The sequence below is a fragment of the Hyperoodon ampullatus genome (genome assembly GCF_949752795.1).
Source record: "Hyperoodon ampullatus genome assembly, chromosome: X".
Classification (NCBI taxonomy): Eukaryota; Metazoa; Chordata; class Mammalia; order Artiodactyla; family Ziphiidae; genus Hyperoodon; species Hyperoodon ampullatus.
In genome coordinates this window covers 66,771,702-66,785,447 of record NC_136913.1, presented here as the reverse complement: position 1 = coordinate 66,785,447, position 13,746 = coordinate 66,771,702, and the positions used below count along the sequence as shown (strand labels likewise).

General features: G+C 38.9%; 1 protein-coding gene across 1 annotated transcript; it reads right to left on the bottom strand.

Annotated features, from left to right (window-relative positions):
* Positions 1 to 1,100: 1,100 nt before the first annotated feature.
* On the bottom strand, positions 1,101 to 2,102 carry GPR174 (G protein-coupled receptor 174; the record flags this gene model as incomplete). The annotated part of the gene is made up of 1 exon (XM_079728210.1): positions 1,101 to 2,102. The coding sequence occupies one exon, from the start codon at positions 2,100 to 2,102 to the stop codon at positions 1,101 to 1,103; it is 1,002 nt and encodes a 333-aa protein (XP_079584336.1).
* Between the last annotated feature and the right edge of the window lie 11,644 nt (positions 2,103 to 13,746).

Sequence of the window (13,746 nt, the reverse complement as noted above, 5' to 3'; positions counted from 1 at the left end):
AATGGAGGCTGTGCTGGCCTTACAATGGTATGACTGGGGCAAAGCTGGGCCTGAAAAATTACTGAAGACTCTAGGGTCCACATGCCTGGCTGCCTCCAAACCTACTGTGGCTTGTGAATGCAGCTTGACAGTTGCCAACTAACTTAAAAATAAGAAATAACTTCATCTTTTTGCTCTGGCCTAAACTTGGTGGCCTAAACTTACTGCACTACTTCTTCCATAGGCTCAGAAAGTGCAGTAACCTGTCAGAGGTACCTTAATGTCACTCTAGAAGCATGGTGGACATTTCCTTTACTTGGTAGATCCGTACATCTTCAGAGGTGTTCTCTGGAAATAGTTTAAGAGAATCAGAACTATGATTATCACCTATCTGCTTTCTCCTGGACCTTTAAAGGCAATTTGGGTCACATTGTATGAACTTTGACAAGCCACCTGCCCTGGTTAGATTAAATATGGCAATTTATACAGTCATAGAGAGTATGTGAATTTATTTCTTGTTCTTATTTTAAACATACCAGAGGCCTGAGTTCAGATTTTCATTCTATTAATAGATGTGACAGATGATTTTTCATACTGATATTGAAATGAAGGAAATAGCTACTTGAGTCTTCAAACACTAGCCTGCCGATGCAGGGTACATGGGTTCGTGCCCTGGGCCGGGAAGATCCCACATGCTGCGGAACGGCTAGGCCCGTGAGCCATGGCCGCTGAGCCTGCGCGTCCGGAGCCTGTGCTCCGCAACGGGAGAGGCCACAACAGTGAGAGGTCTGCGTACCACACACACACAAAAAAAAGGTCCATGATTTTAACACTGTTTTTGCAGAATAGTATAATGTCCATCCTACTTAAAGACAACTAAAATATGATATTGGGATATAAACTGTGATTACTAGTATAAATAGACAATTACTTTGCTTCTAAATACAAGGAAACTCAGTGTCCATTTTAACAAAACTAAGTGCTTATAATGACTTCAACCTAATAGTCTCTCTTTGTCTTATGTTCACAGATACAGCTGCTGGCTCTAGTTGAGATCATATGTATATAGTATGTCACTGAAATTTTATAGCTTAAGTTTCAGTCCACATCCAGTTTTTTTTTTAACATAGTTCAGTTGTCAAGGTAGAAGTGGTATGGCTGCTCACAAATGATTTTGCATGGAGTTTTATGTTATCATGCAAATCTTGTCTTGAAAGCCGTCTTCTGAACTCATCAGTGGTAAAGTAGTATATGATAGGGTCAAGGCAGGAATTCAGACTAGCAAGACACAAGGCAATAGAATGAAATATCAGAATCACCCTTCTGGCTAGGCAGCTTTTAATTTCATTGGACTTGACCAGGAAATCTAAAGGAAAACTGAAGTGATAAGGTGCAAAGCAAATTAGGAAAACTCCTGCACAGGTTAGAATCATCTTCAAGGCTTTCTTCTTCTCTCCAAGGTCTTGGGCCACAGGATATTTATCCTGCAGTGATAAAACCGTCTTCCAGGTACAATACAGGACAATCAGAAGAGGAGTGACAAATCCAATCAACTCACCAACGGTCATCATGACAACAGACTGGGCTAGATTGACATTCCTGGTAGGAAGATCCACAAAGCATTTGGTTCTGTTGCTAGGGGTGTCATCACTGCTTCGGAGGAGAGGAAATAGCAGACAGGCAAGGCAGATTATTAGCCAGCCAGCAATGCTGACGTATAGGTCATATTTCTGTTTACAGTCATGGAAGCGAAAGGGGTAGAGGAGAAACCAAAATCTTCGCACACTGATGCAGACCAAGAAGTAGATGCTTGCATACATGTTGACATACTTCAGGTAGAAACAAAACATACAGAGGCCAGGCCCAAATGGCCAGTCATGATTCAAGTAGTAAAAGATCCTCAGTGGCAAGGAGAGGACTTGTAGTAAGTCAGCAATGGCTAGGTTTATCATGAATATCACAGCCCGTTTGGTTTCTTTTATATAGCCATAAAATACCCACAAGGCTAATATGTTCCCTATGAGACCTGGCACAAGAATGACAGTGTATGTCACTGCATAGATGAAGTATCGAAAATCTGTATTGGATCCATCTGTCCCAGCACATGTGTCATTAGCAGGCATGTTTCTTTCTAGAGAAACTGCCTTTGCTAAATGGTGGCTTAAAAGCTAAATTTATAATCTACTGCTGCTGTTTCTAAAAGACTGATCATCGATGGGCTGGGGAGACTGAATATAGAGTAACCTCCTTTTTATTGCATTGGTCTGGGCTTCTATACATGATTTGTTTTTGTTTTTTTTTCAAATAACTATCTGCATGTTTGCTTTGGATCTGTCTACATTAACTACATTGAAGTCTAATGTGCAAGCACAGATGACAAGCTGTTATAATTTTCCCTTCTTCTTTATTCTTTACTCAGTTAAAAGGCCTTCTGGGACATCATAACAGTTGATCCTCTTCCATTTGATCATAAATGTGCCATATAGTAGCTCTTCGAATTCCCATATGATGACAGTCATCTCTTTACTGGTGTTTTGCAGGCTGTTTTTCTTTTTTTTGGCTCACATAGAAGAAAGGTTTGCTTTAGTACTCAGTGGTTCCACAACTCTTCACAGGTGATTAACTTGGATAGATCATCTTTCTGGGACTTTTTCAGTCATGTGTCGTAAACTAAAAAGTGAGAAACAAAGTCAGAGCTGCAAATGAAAAAAAAATTAAGCCAATTATTGTCTAGAAATTTTTGAAAAAACAAAAGCCTATGTGTAGAAAAATCTATTACCTTTAATGGAAAGTTCTGATGTGAATGAGGGTGATTAGTCACAAGTTCCATAAGACACTTTAGAATCACAAGACAGTATAGCTAGAAGGAAACTGAGAAGAAATCTAGCCCCTTACTACTCAAAATGTGATCCATGAACCAGCATTACTGGAGAGCTTTTTAGAAATGCAAAAGAATCTCAGATCCCATCTGGGACTTACTGCAACACAATCAACAATTTAAGAAGAACCACAAGTGATTCTTAGGCATATTAATATTTGAGAGGCTCTGACGTAGACCACAGCTTCACAAACATCACTGATTGTCACACTCATCTGGGGAATTTTAGAAAAAATTACAACTTTCCTTAGATTTTCTGGTGTCTCCTGTAGAGATTCTGATTCAGTACTTAGGGCCTGAAATTTGTATTTCTAAAAAGATCCCCATATGATTCAGATATAACCAACCCAGCATTTGTCCTTGAACCATCATATAGGGGCCACTGATTTGTTTCATATCTTCCCCAGATGTCTGAAAATTAGTGGGCAACCAGCCTCTCTTTAATTACTTGCAATAACAAGGGTCATCTAGTCACCTCTCAATTATCCAAGACAAAGGACGATGACATCAATACAGAGAATCAAAATCCCCAAAAAGGTGACCCAGCTAGGTCCATGACCTTTGTTCTAAAACAAATTTTAGTTTAGGCACCTGGATAGTTGCCTCGAGGCTGCTGAAATGCAGGAGGAGTTAACTGACTTTAAAGGTATGGGGGAAGAACAAAAATGAAGTAGAAATTATAAAACATCCTGCCATGGATTATCAAATCCATGTAGATTATCAAATCCATGTTTGAAGTTGGCTTGATTCAACCCCTGAAGGAATTGTAATTGTTATTATTTTGCCTCAATTGCCTGGTAAGTAAAATAGCACATTTGTTCAAAGATACGATGCACACTTTATTTAAACATGCTGATAAATAGTATGAACTATGCATTCAGATTGAAGGGGTTAAATACTTGAGATTTCTCAGATAAGGAAGCAGAGAGACAGTATTATAAAATAAAAAGAAGCAAGACTGTAAAGAATAACATCAATGTTGAAAGAGTGGTTAAAATTAGAGGTTGTTCAGCTCCCAAACTGAAATACATCTTTGAAATATTTTCACAGGTAGTGATTTTGATTAGGTGACAGGCAAAATTAGGTGGCAGACCAAAAAGTCACAAGCCCTGGGTTTTCAACCACCTTTTAACTATTTATATAAAAGTCATCACCTGCTAACATCACTGATTAGAAATCAGAACTATACAAATAAACATCCAGTCAACCTCTAATGAACATTCACCTCTCCTATCAAAGCCAATGACTCTTAAATCTATATGTCAATCCTGAGCTGTACCTCTCTTTCCAACTATATATAACACCTCTTCTTTTGGATATTTCATTATTGTCTTAAAATTTAACATATGAAAGTGAAGCCATCTTTTCTATTTATTGAAAATATGTCATATCTTGTCAGATAATGTCACCTCTTTGATAAAAAATCTCCTAATGTCTTCTCATCTAACTCAGAGGAAAAATAAAAGTCCTTACAACAAATGGCCTATTTTAACTACATGATCTGGCCCCTGGTTACTCTTCTGACCTCACCTTCTAAGATTCTCCCCCTTGGACTCTGCTCCAGCAACTTTACCATTCTTGCTATTAGGTGAACAGACCAAGAACCTTCCTGCCTCAAAGCATTTGAATTGGCAGTTCCCTGTGCCTGAGATGCTTTAGCATAGTTATTTATTTGTTTTACTCCCTTGCCTCCTTCAGATCTTTACCCAAGTGGGTCCTTTTCATGAGGCTTTCCCTCATCTTCCTATTTAAAACTGCAGCTCACCTCCAACACTCCCCATCTCCCTTCAGCATTTATTTTATCTATTGCCAGTTGTAACTAACATACTCTTTGATTTTTACTTATTTATTTTGTTTTTATATATTTTCCCTACTAGAATGTAAAGTTCAGGAGGACAAGGATTCTTGTGTGTTTTGTTTACTTGCTATAAAACAGAACTGAGGACTGTGGAAGACCCAAATAAGTGCTCAGTATTTGTTGAATGAAATAATTTCAGTAAATAAAATCCATATATCTCACACAAAAATCATCATCCCTCAAAACTTCAAAACAGATTCTGCTCCTGACTTCTTCATTGCTATTAAGTTCACTAATGTTTTCCTAGGTTGTCTCAAAGTCTTGGAGGCATTGACTCTTTGTCATTTATTTTCCACTTCCAAACAAGTTAGGGAAGATAGCATACTATGGGGGAAATAATATATGTTTAGGAGTCAGGATTACCTGGGTTTAAATTCTTGCTCTTTTAATTAATAACTGTGTGACTTCAGGTATATCACCAAACTTCTCTGATTCTTTAATTTCTCATTGTAATCATAGTACCTAACTTAGAGAGTCAGTGTGAAAATTAATTGAGCTGCTGTATATAATTTACTTAGCATAGTGTAAGGTACATAAGTGCTTAATAACTGATATTATTATTATTACTACTTTCTGCAACTTTCTCATAATATTATTCTTTAAATTTGCATTGTTACTTTAGTTTAGGACCTTATTACTTAATTTATTTTCCTATCCCTTATCATTTTCTACTCCATACTATATAATGCTGTCAGATATTTTTTTCCTTAAAATGAGCTCTTAAAAAGCGTTAATGGATTCCTACTGCCCAACAAATCACAAAATACAGTCTGGCAGTCAATGGCTTCCTTAAATACAGTGCCATCTACCTTTAGGATTTTGTCTCCCAGTGCTCTCCTAACATGCCCAGAACTCCAGCCAAACTGCGCCCCATACTATTCAAACTGACTTTTTCTTCCCCCACAAATAGCTTTTTTCATTTTTTCAGTCTGCTACCTCAGCTTGGAATATCTTTTGTTTTGTTTTGTTTTGTTTTGTTTTTTGCATACCAGTCTTACTTATTTGTGAAGACCTTTCTCAAATTTCCTGTTCTTCGTGAAAACTTTTTAAACTCAACACTGTTGTCCTAACTCCTTTTTAAAACCCTCATTTATACCTCTTTTAAAGCACATACTTCTGCTTTTTCGTTAGTAACTTATGTCCGTGTCTTATTTATGTCTCTGCTCCCCTTTTCACCCCACTGCACCACAACTGTGCCAGAAAATTGTTGAAGTCAGGGGCTGGGTCTTATATACGTTTATACCCCCCGAAGCACCTAGAACTAGGTTTGGAATATGTTGGGATCATCCAATATTTATTCAGCAAATATTTATTCAGCACTTATCATTTACTAGGTGCATGCTTGCTACTGGAGATATAGGTGGTGGAAAAAGGCACAAGATCTCTGTCTTCTTAGACCTTATAGTCTAGTAAGGAAGAATGATAATTGCTGCACAATATGAAAACTGTGATCATAGGCAATGTACAGTATACCCTAAAAACACAAAAGAGGGGAACCAACTAAATATTAAGAACATTTTGATTAAGTGATGTGAACTTAAAGTCAAGACTATCTTCCTGAAGTCTGTATGTTTCCTGTTGGTTGTTCCCTCACTGGCCACATTTTAATGTTTTTTCATCCGTATATCCTAAACTGCAAACTTGAAATGCTCCTGAATACAGAATCTCCCTTAATATACTTCTGACTTCCTTCTGGGAGAGCTGGTAATGTTTTCCCTTTGTTCAGATAACATTATTTTCTAGTAGGAAAAGTTGCTTGGGATTGTTGGAAAGGCTTTCAAGCATGGAAAAAAAAAACCCTAGTCAGCTGTGCTGTAATTAATATAAATATTCCTTTATCTAAGAGCGATGGACACAAAAGATGAAGGAGGTATTTTTTTCAGAGCATATTACTATTTTTTTTTGAGATTTCCCTTTCTCAGGAAGGAATCCGTATTGTAACAGACACTGGAACAGACTCCAATTTTAAATAAGCTATTTGTTTGAAGCAACATGCCAGATTCCTTGAGCAATTTTTTCTTGCTTCAGGAGCCTATCCTTACTTAATTTTACGCACTTCCTTGGGAAGAAGAAAAACATAAGAGAAAAAATGAAACTGATGGCCTGAATTTAGCCTGATTTCCAGCAATATACAGGCCAGAAACTATTCTATATATAGTTCTTGTGGGAACTTAGTATTTTTATTTATGAATATTTATCCATTTACCTGAACCTGAAGCTTCACTAAATTTTACTCATGATATGGTTCAAGAGTGTTTTCAGCAATATTATGTATTTGGTTGCTTATTTCTGGGAAAACCTGTTTCAAAAGAATATCAAGGATAGCTTTCTGTGTTATTTTACTGAGACTTCTTAGTAAAATCTCAGCAAAATGTGTTTCTGTATTTTAATAAAGGAAAGTGAATTATTAAAATTATTAAAAGACCTAATGTATAATGGTGGTCTTTGAGACATATTAGTGGCAAGTAGAGACTATATTTTGGGATGTGGAGCTCTGCCCAGCAACCATCCAATCACAGGTCAAATGCAACTGCTTGCTCAAAAGCCAACTTTATTTTAGAGTTCTGGTTATGTACACATTTTAGCAAGCCAAGAAAAAGCAGACCTAGTGCTACAAGTGACTGCAAATAATGTGGGACAGAACAAGGAGCGTACATGTGTGTGGGAGGCAATTATACTTTTATGATACACGAGTAATCACAAATATTGAAAAGAAGAGAGCAGAACAATTTCTTCCTGATTCTGATCAGCACACATAGCAAATCTCTGGGCTTCTTTTTCACTTTTGAAAATCTTCAAAGTGAAATAATTTACAGTATTTCCAGAAAACCTGTCCAGCAACTATATATCTAAGAGCTGACTACAGCTCAGCAAGCAAATACTTTAGAAAGTCTTTACCTAGTTAATTCTCCTAGGGAGAATGTTCCATCAGAATTTTTATTTTAAAGAGGGGTGGGGGGCTTCCCTGGTGGCACAGTGGTTAAGAATCTGCCTGCCAATGCAGGAGACACAGTTTCGATCCCTGGTGTGGGAAGATCCCACGTGCCGCAGAGCAGCTAAGCCTGTGTGCCACAACTACTGAGCCTGCGCTCTACAGCCCACAAGCCACAACTACTGAAGTCCGCACACCTAGAGCCGGTGCTCCACAACAAGAGAAGCCACCGCAATAAGAAGCACATGCAGGACTTCCCTGTGGCGGAGTGGTTAAGAATCCACCGGCCAATGCAGGGGACACACGTTCGAGCGCTGGTCTGGGAAGATGCCACATGCCGCGGAGCAACTAAGCCCGTGTGCCACAATTACTGAGTCTGCGCTCTAGAGCCCATGAGTCACAGCTATTGAGCCGATGTGTCACAACTCCTGAAGCCCGCGTGGCTAGAGCGTGCATTTGGCAGCAAGAGAAGCCACTGCAATGAGAAGCCCGTGCATCGCAACAAAGAGCAGTCCCTGCTCATCACAACTAGAGAAAGTCCATGCGCAGCAACGAAGACCCAACACAGCCATAAATAAATAAATAAATAAACAAACAAACAAACAAATAAATAAATAAATAAAAGAGGGGTGTTCTGTATAGATACCACATCTAATCATGTTCCCAACTCCTCTTATCTCTGACATCTATGATTCCCTGATAGGCCAGTTCCATGAAGGGAGGAAATACCTATGTGTGGACAAAGCAGTTATTTAGAGTTATTGTTTTGCTAGGAAGTTTCACTTAGCTGAGTCTAAATGTCTCTTCTGAGATCTGAAGCACATTTCCTCTTCATCAGATTCTGTATCTTGTTGCTCTGCTCTGAGTAATACGTTTTTAATTACTCATAGAAAGAAGGAAGGTCATCACTCAATCTCCCATCAGAGTGAATAATGCCCAGACATGCTGCCTTTCCTCAGATATCTTAGTTTGCAATCATTTCGTATCCTGAAGACCAACATGTGCCAATTGGTATTGGGAATGGGTTACTGCAGAAGCTGTTGAAATCTGTACTGATAATTAAAAATTACTTTAACCACTATCCACTTTCTTGCTCCTTCCATCCATTAAAAAAAATAGTTTGTTCTTACACGGCTCCCACCTCTCAGGGTCTCCCTCTTATCCACATGATTTATAGGTGTCTATTTTTATTCTTTCCTTTTTTCTTTCTTTTTTTTTTTTTTGTGGTACGCGGGCCTCTCACTGTTGTGGCCTCTCCCATTGCGGAGCACAGGCTCCGGATGCGCAGGCTCAGCAGCCATGGCTCACGGGCCCAGCCGCTCCGCGGCATATGGGATCCTCCCAGACCGGGGCACGAACCCGTATCCCCTGCATCGGCAGGCGGACTCTCAACCACTGCGCCACCAGGGAGGCCCTCTTTCCTTTTTTCTTAAGCAGGGCTTCTCAAAATGTGGTCTCTGGGCTAACATGGTGTATATAATAACTTTTTATTTAAAATACAAGTAACCATTTTACAAAGTTCCATTTTACATGTTACATTTAAAATATTTTCACTTTGTAGAAGTGATGAGAAGATCACAAGTTATGTTACAGTCGGAAAATGGTACATATTTTCTGTTCTCACTGCTGACATGGCTGTGGGGAATTTCCTCAGCTCTTTTGAATGTCACCTTGTGTCTCAGACCAGACATGAGCATTTGGACAATAAGGGGGATTTTTTTTTTAAGGAAAGTTATAAGCTTCCAAGCTTACATAAAATAAACTAAGGTCCAAGATACTCAGGTCCTTCTGGCCCTTTTCACTATTTTGCAGTTCTTTTTCTTGCAATTTTCTCTTTGAGAGTGTACCCTATCCACTGCTTCACAGGATTAATAGTCTGTGAAAGTGGAGGAGTAAACCAACCTTAAGGGTTCTGGTAAAAAGAGCAAGGGTGAAGTGGAAAGTTAAACCAGTCTCCAGGGCCTCATTCCGGAGCTGGCCTTGATTTGGGGTGTAGGTAGCTACCTAATGTGGTGTAAATTCATAGATCACCAAAAAGCCCTCCTTTAAGGAAAAAGAAAGGAAAAGTCCTTTCCTACTTGTTGGCTGGGGCCCAAACTCCTTTTTCTTAAAGATAAGCCTTTTGCCTTATAGGGAGAGTTTAGGCTTAGAATTTCAGCCTCCCACCCTTAAAGATGGAGTGCAGTAATTTAAACCTGGTAACTTTTCTTGGGGAATGTCAGTACCTCAGACAAACTCAGGATTTCTGGATCGTGTGTAATAAACCTCAGAGCTTTTGCATCCTTTGTCTTTCTGCTCATTGTATCAGATCTTTCTGGTCTTGGTGCTCAGTGGTTACCCCCCTCGCCACAGTTATTTGTGTTTTACTTATAATTTGGAGCCATTTTCTCCACACTATATTATACAAGGTGTATAGCATTGTGTTTCTAAAAAGCAAAGCATAATATAGAAACCTCTCAGCAGATATTGGGGTCTTCAGAAACTGCATAAAGAATCCTGATGGAAAATTATTTAAATTGAATTTTAAATACTTAAATGCAAATGGCAAAAAGGAATTGTTTAGCCCTCAGTAATTACCCTAAAAAGCATTCATAGAACCTTCAGTAATTACTCTGAAAAATTCCCAGGGAACATTTGATATCCAAAGAACAAGACAATTAATCTAATAAAGGGGGGTGTCTTGAATTTTACTTTTTTTTTTAATCGTTTGGCCTCACTGCATGGCATGTGGGATCTTAGTTTCCCGACCAGGGATCAAACCTATGGCGCCTGCACTGGAAGCACAGAATCTTAACAACTGAACCGCCAGGAAAGTCCTGTTCTTGAATTTTAAATGACAGATAATATATACTGTTCTTCAATCAGGCTTTAAGGGAGGCATATGAAAGGGGTACAAGACACTGAACACTGTTATCCCAGATGACTGAATATAAGCCTCCCCTAGTGGTGTTTTTTTCTTTGCTGGACCTGTTTTGTTTTATGGCTCTTGGTTGTATGTCTTCTCTCAACAGGCTTCTAGTTGTTTACTTCTCAATATTCTACCGTGTTTTCTATACTTAGAAAGTGGATCCTATAAATTAATCAAGATTCTCACTTCAAAAAATAAGTCCCAAAAGTCTTTTAAGTCACTGTCTAAAGAGTAACCACATACCAGGAACTATTACTGTGGTCCTACAGTTCTCCTTCCAGCATCAGCAACCCTCCTGACTAGTAGAAGCAAACTGAGTCTTCTGGAAACTCTTGGCTCTTAGAGGTATTTTTCTGATTACTGAGACTGAAGTGTCATTGAAAATGATGACTGTATTCCTTGACTAATTTTCCACCAGTGATGGGAATGCTGTGACAGGTGCATGGCCCTTGGCTTAGGTGGAAGCAGAGAGGCTGGCACATCACTGCTAACGTTTCTTCTTCCCAAACTCTCCTTTTTTGTAAGCCACCACATTTGAGAAAAGAGCTATGACTGTAAAGTGTTAGAAGTGGAGGGTTCTCTTTCCCTGGATCTGTCTCCAAAAGGAGGGTTATAGGGGGTAAAATGGGGAGAGTCCTAGACTAACCTCAAAGACCCTTGTGCTAAATCTACTGTACCCATGGATCCAAGAACCGGGTAATGACATATTCACTTGGAGATCACTCTAGCCCAAGTCTGGAATAAGGATGCCCCAGGTATGAAACATCAAACATCAAATTAGATTGTAGGTCCTCACCAGAACTGTTGTCACATTTGTCTGAGATGACATCATATACATATTGATTGAAAAGAGGTTGTGAAAATTGTCATATGGGACCCTTTCATATGACACTCTCTTCATCCCACACTAATATTTTAGGCACTAGATTCACAAAGACTGAGAAATTTTACTCTTCTCTAGTACAGGGCTGAAGTGTCCTAAAGAATCACAGACCCCATCTGAAGTCAAGCCTGGGATTATGTTAGCCTCTGGAGCTTGATGCATGTGCAATATTTGACTGGAATTTTGTGTATTTGTTTTTACTGCATAATGCTCTGTTAGCAAATAAAATAATTTTTCAGTGAGTGGCATTATTGGTAATATTTGGGTCACTTCTGATGACATTTCACTGGAGTGAAAGGTAATATAGTTCAAGATTGAGATATAATGAAGGACAAGCCAATGCTGTCCTCCATTGATCTTGTTCTTTGGCTTTAAAAGCAGATATATATTGGGACTTCCCTGGTGGTGCAGTGGTTAAGAATCTGCCTGCCAATGCAGGGAACACAGGTTCGAGCCCTGGTCTGGGAAGATCCCACATGCCATGGAGCAACTAAGCTCATGCACCACAACTACTGAGCCTGCACTCTAGAGTCCATGAACCACAATTACTGAGCCCATGTGCCACAGCTACTGAAGCCTGTGTGCATAGAGCCCATGCTTAGCAGCAAAGAGAAGCCACCACAATGAGAAGCCTGCACATCTCAATGAAGAGTAGCCCCTGCTCGCGGCAAGTAGAGGAAGCCTGCGAGCAGCAACAAAGACACAATGCAGTCAAAATAAATAAGTAAATAAATAGATAAATTTGTTTTAAAAGAAGCAGATATATATCATCCACTGTTTTCTTGCAGTCTGTAGTATGAGTTGAAAAGTATCTAAGAAACCCAGAAAATCTCTTCTTCTAAAGTCTTTTGCAGATGCTCCTACAGAAAGACGATGAGCTTCTGTTCTGTTTTGACTCAAAGTATAGAGTGTCATCTTCCACCTAAAATGAATAGGCAAGCAAGTAAAGAATACCGACCAGCAATTGTAAACTTTTTGTACATTTCCAGCATAGTATCAGTAACACTCAGCAATATTTCAGGAGGAACAGACATTCATATTTTATCTCTGTTTACAACATTTTGACATGAGCAATAGCTGTACTTCCTTTCTATTATGTTAAATATCACAACTTTATTATTTTAGACTAACATATTTCTGCAGATGTCTTTGTCAGATACAGGTTGAAGCATATCATGCACTTGTGCAAAATCCTTCAAATATTCACACTTTGATGATGTAAATATCTGACATTCAAAGCTCTATTTTCTCTCTTGAGCCCAATCTCTTATTACACTCTTCCAAATTCCCTAGGCTTCCACCATGCCAGGCTTATCTTGAATACATCATGTACCTTTTAATGTCTCTCTCTTTTAATTTAGTCGAAATGTCTTCAAGGTCCAGACCCCATCCCCACTTTCCCACTTTGACAGAAAAATTCTTGATAGAAAGGAGAATTTCTATAATCTCATTTCTTCCTCCAAGACTCTCTTGAGTTCACCCAAATTGGAATTAACTCTCCTTCCTTTGACTTCCCACTGCATAGTGCTCATACCTCTTTTATAGTCTGATGTGTTTCATCCTGTCTGATAGTATAGTTAGTTGTCCATATATTCACTAGATTGTAATCTTTTTGAGAGTAAGAATTCTGTCCTAATCATCTATGTATTTCTCACAACACTTAGAACAGACCTGTATTACATGTTCATTGGTAGACCTTTAGTAAATGCCTGTTAAATTTGAATACAAATGTCCCTGTAAGTCTGTAGAATATTTTTTCCAATTATCCAGTTCTGTATAAGTTTTGAAATATGTCACTTAAAGGCTCTTCATGTTATAAAATCTAAAAACATATTTAGTAATTTCTAGCTATTGTTTTAATCATTGATATTGGCTACTGCGAAGTATTTGGAGATTAAAAAAACACTTTTTAAAGAGTTTTTCTTTTTTATTTGCTGAGAATCACATTTGAATTATTTTCTGTATGAAGTTGTCTTTTTTAATAACAGGAAAATTTTATCTTTTTGTGTGTGTGTGTGTGTGTGGCACGCAGGCCTCTCACTGCTGTGGCCTCTCCCATTATGGAGCACAGGCTCCGGACGCTCAGGCTCAGCATCCCTGGCTCACGGGCCTAGCCACTCCGCGGCATGTGGGATCTTCCCGGACCGGGGCACAAACCCATGTCCCCTGCATCGGCAGGCGGACTCTTAACCAATGCGCTACCAGGGAAGCCCTATCTTTCTTATTGGTCACCTGCCAATGGATAAAATAAGTGCTCTGGATGCCATAACATTGAACTGATTACAATTTCCTACATGGTTTCCTCAAA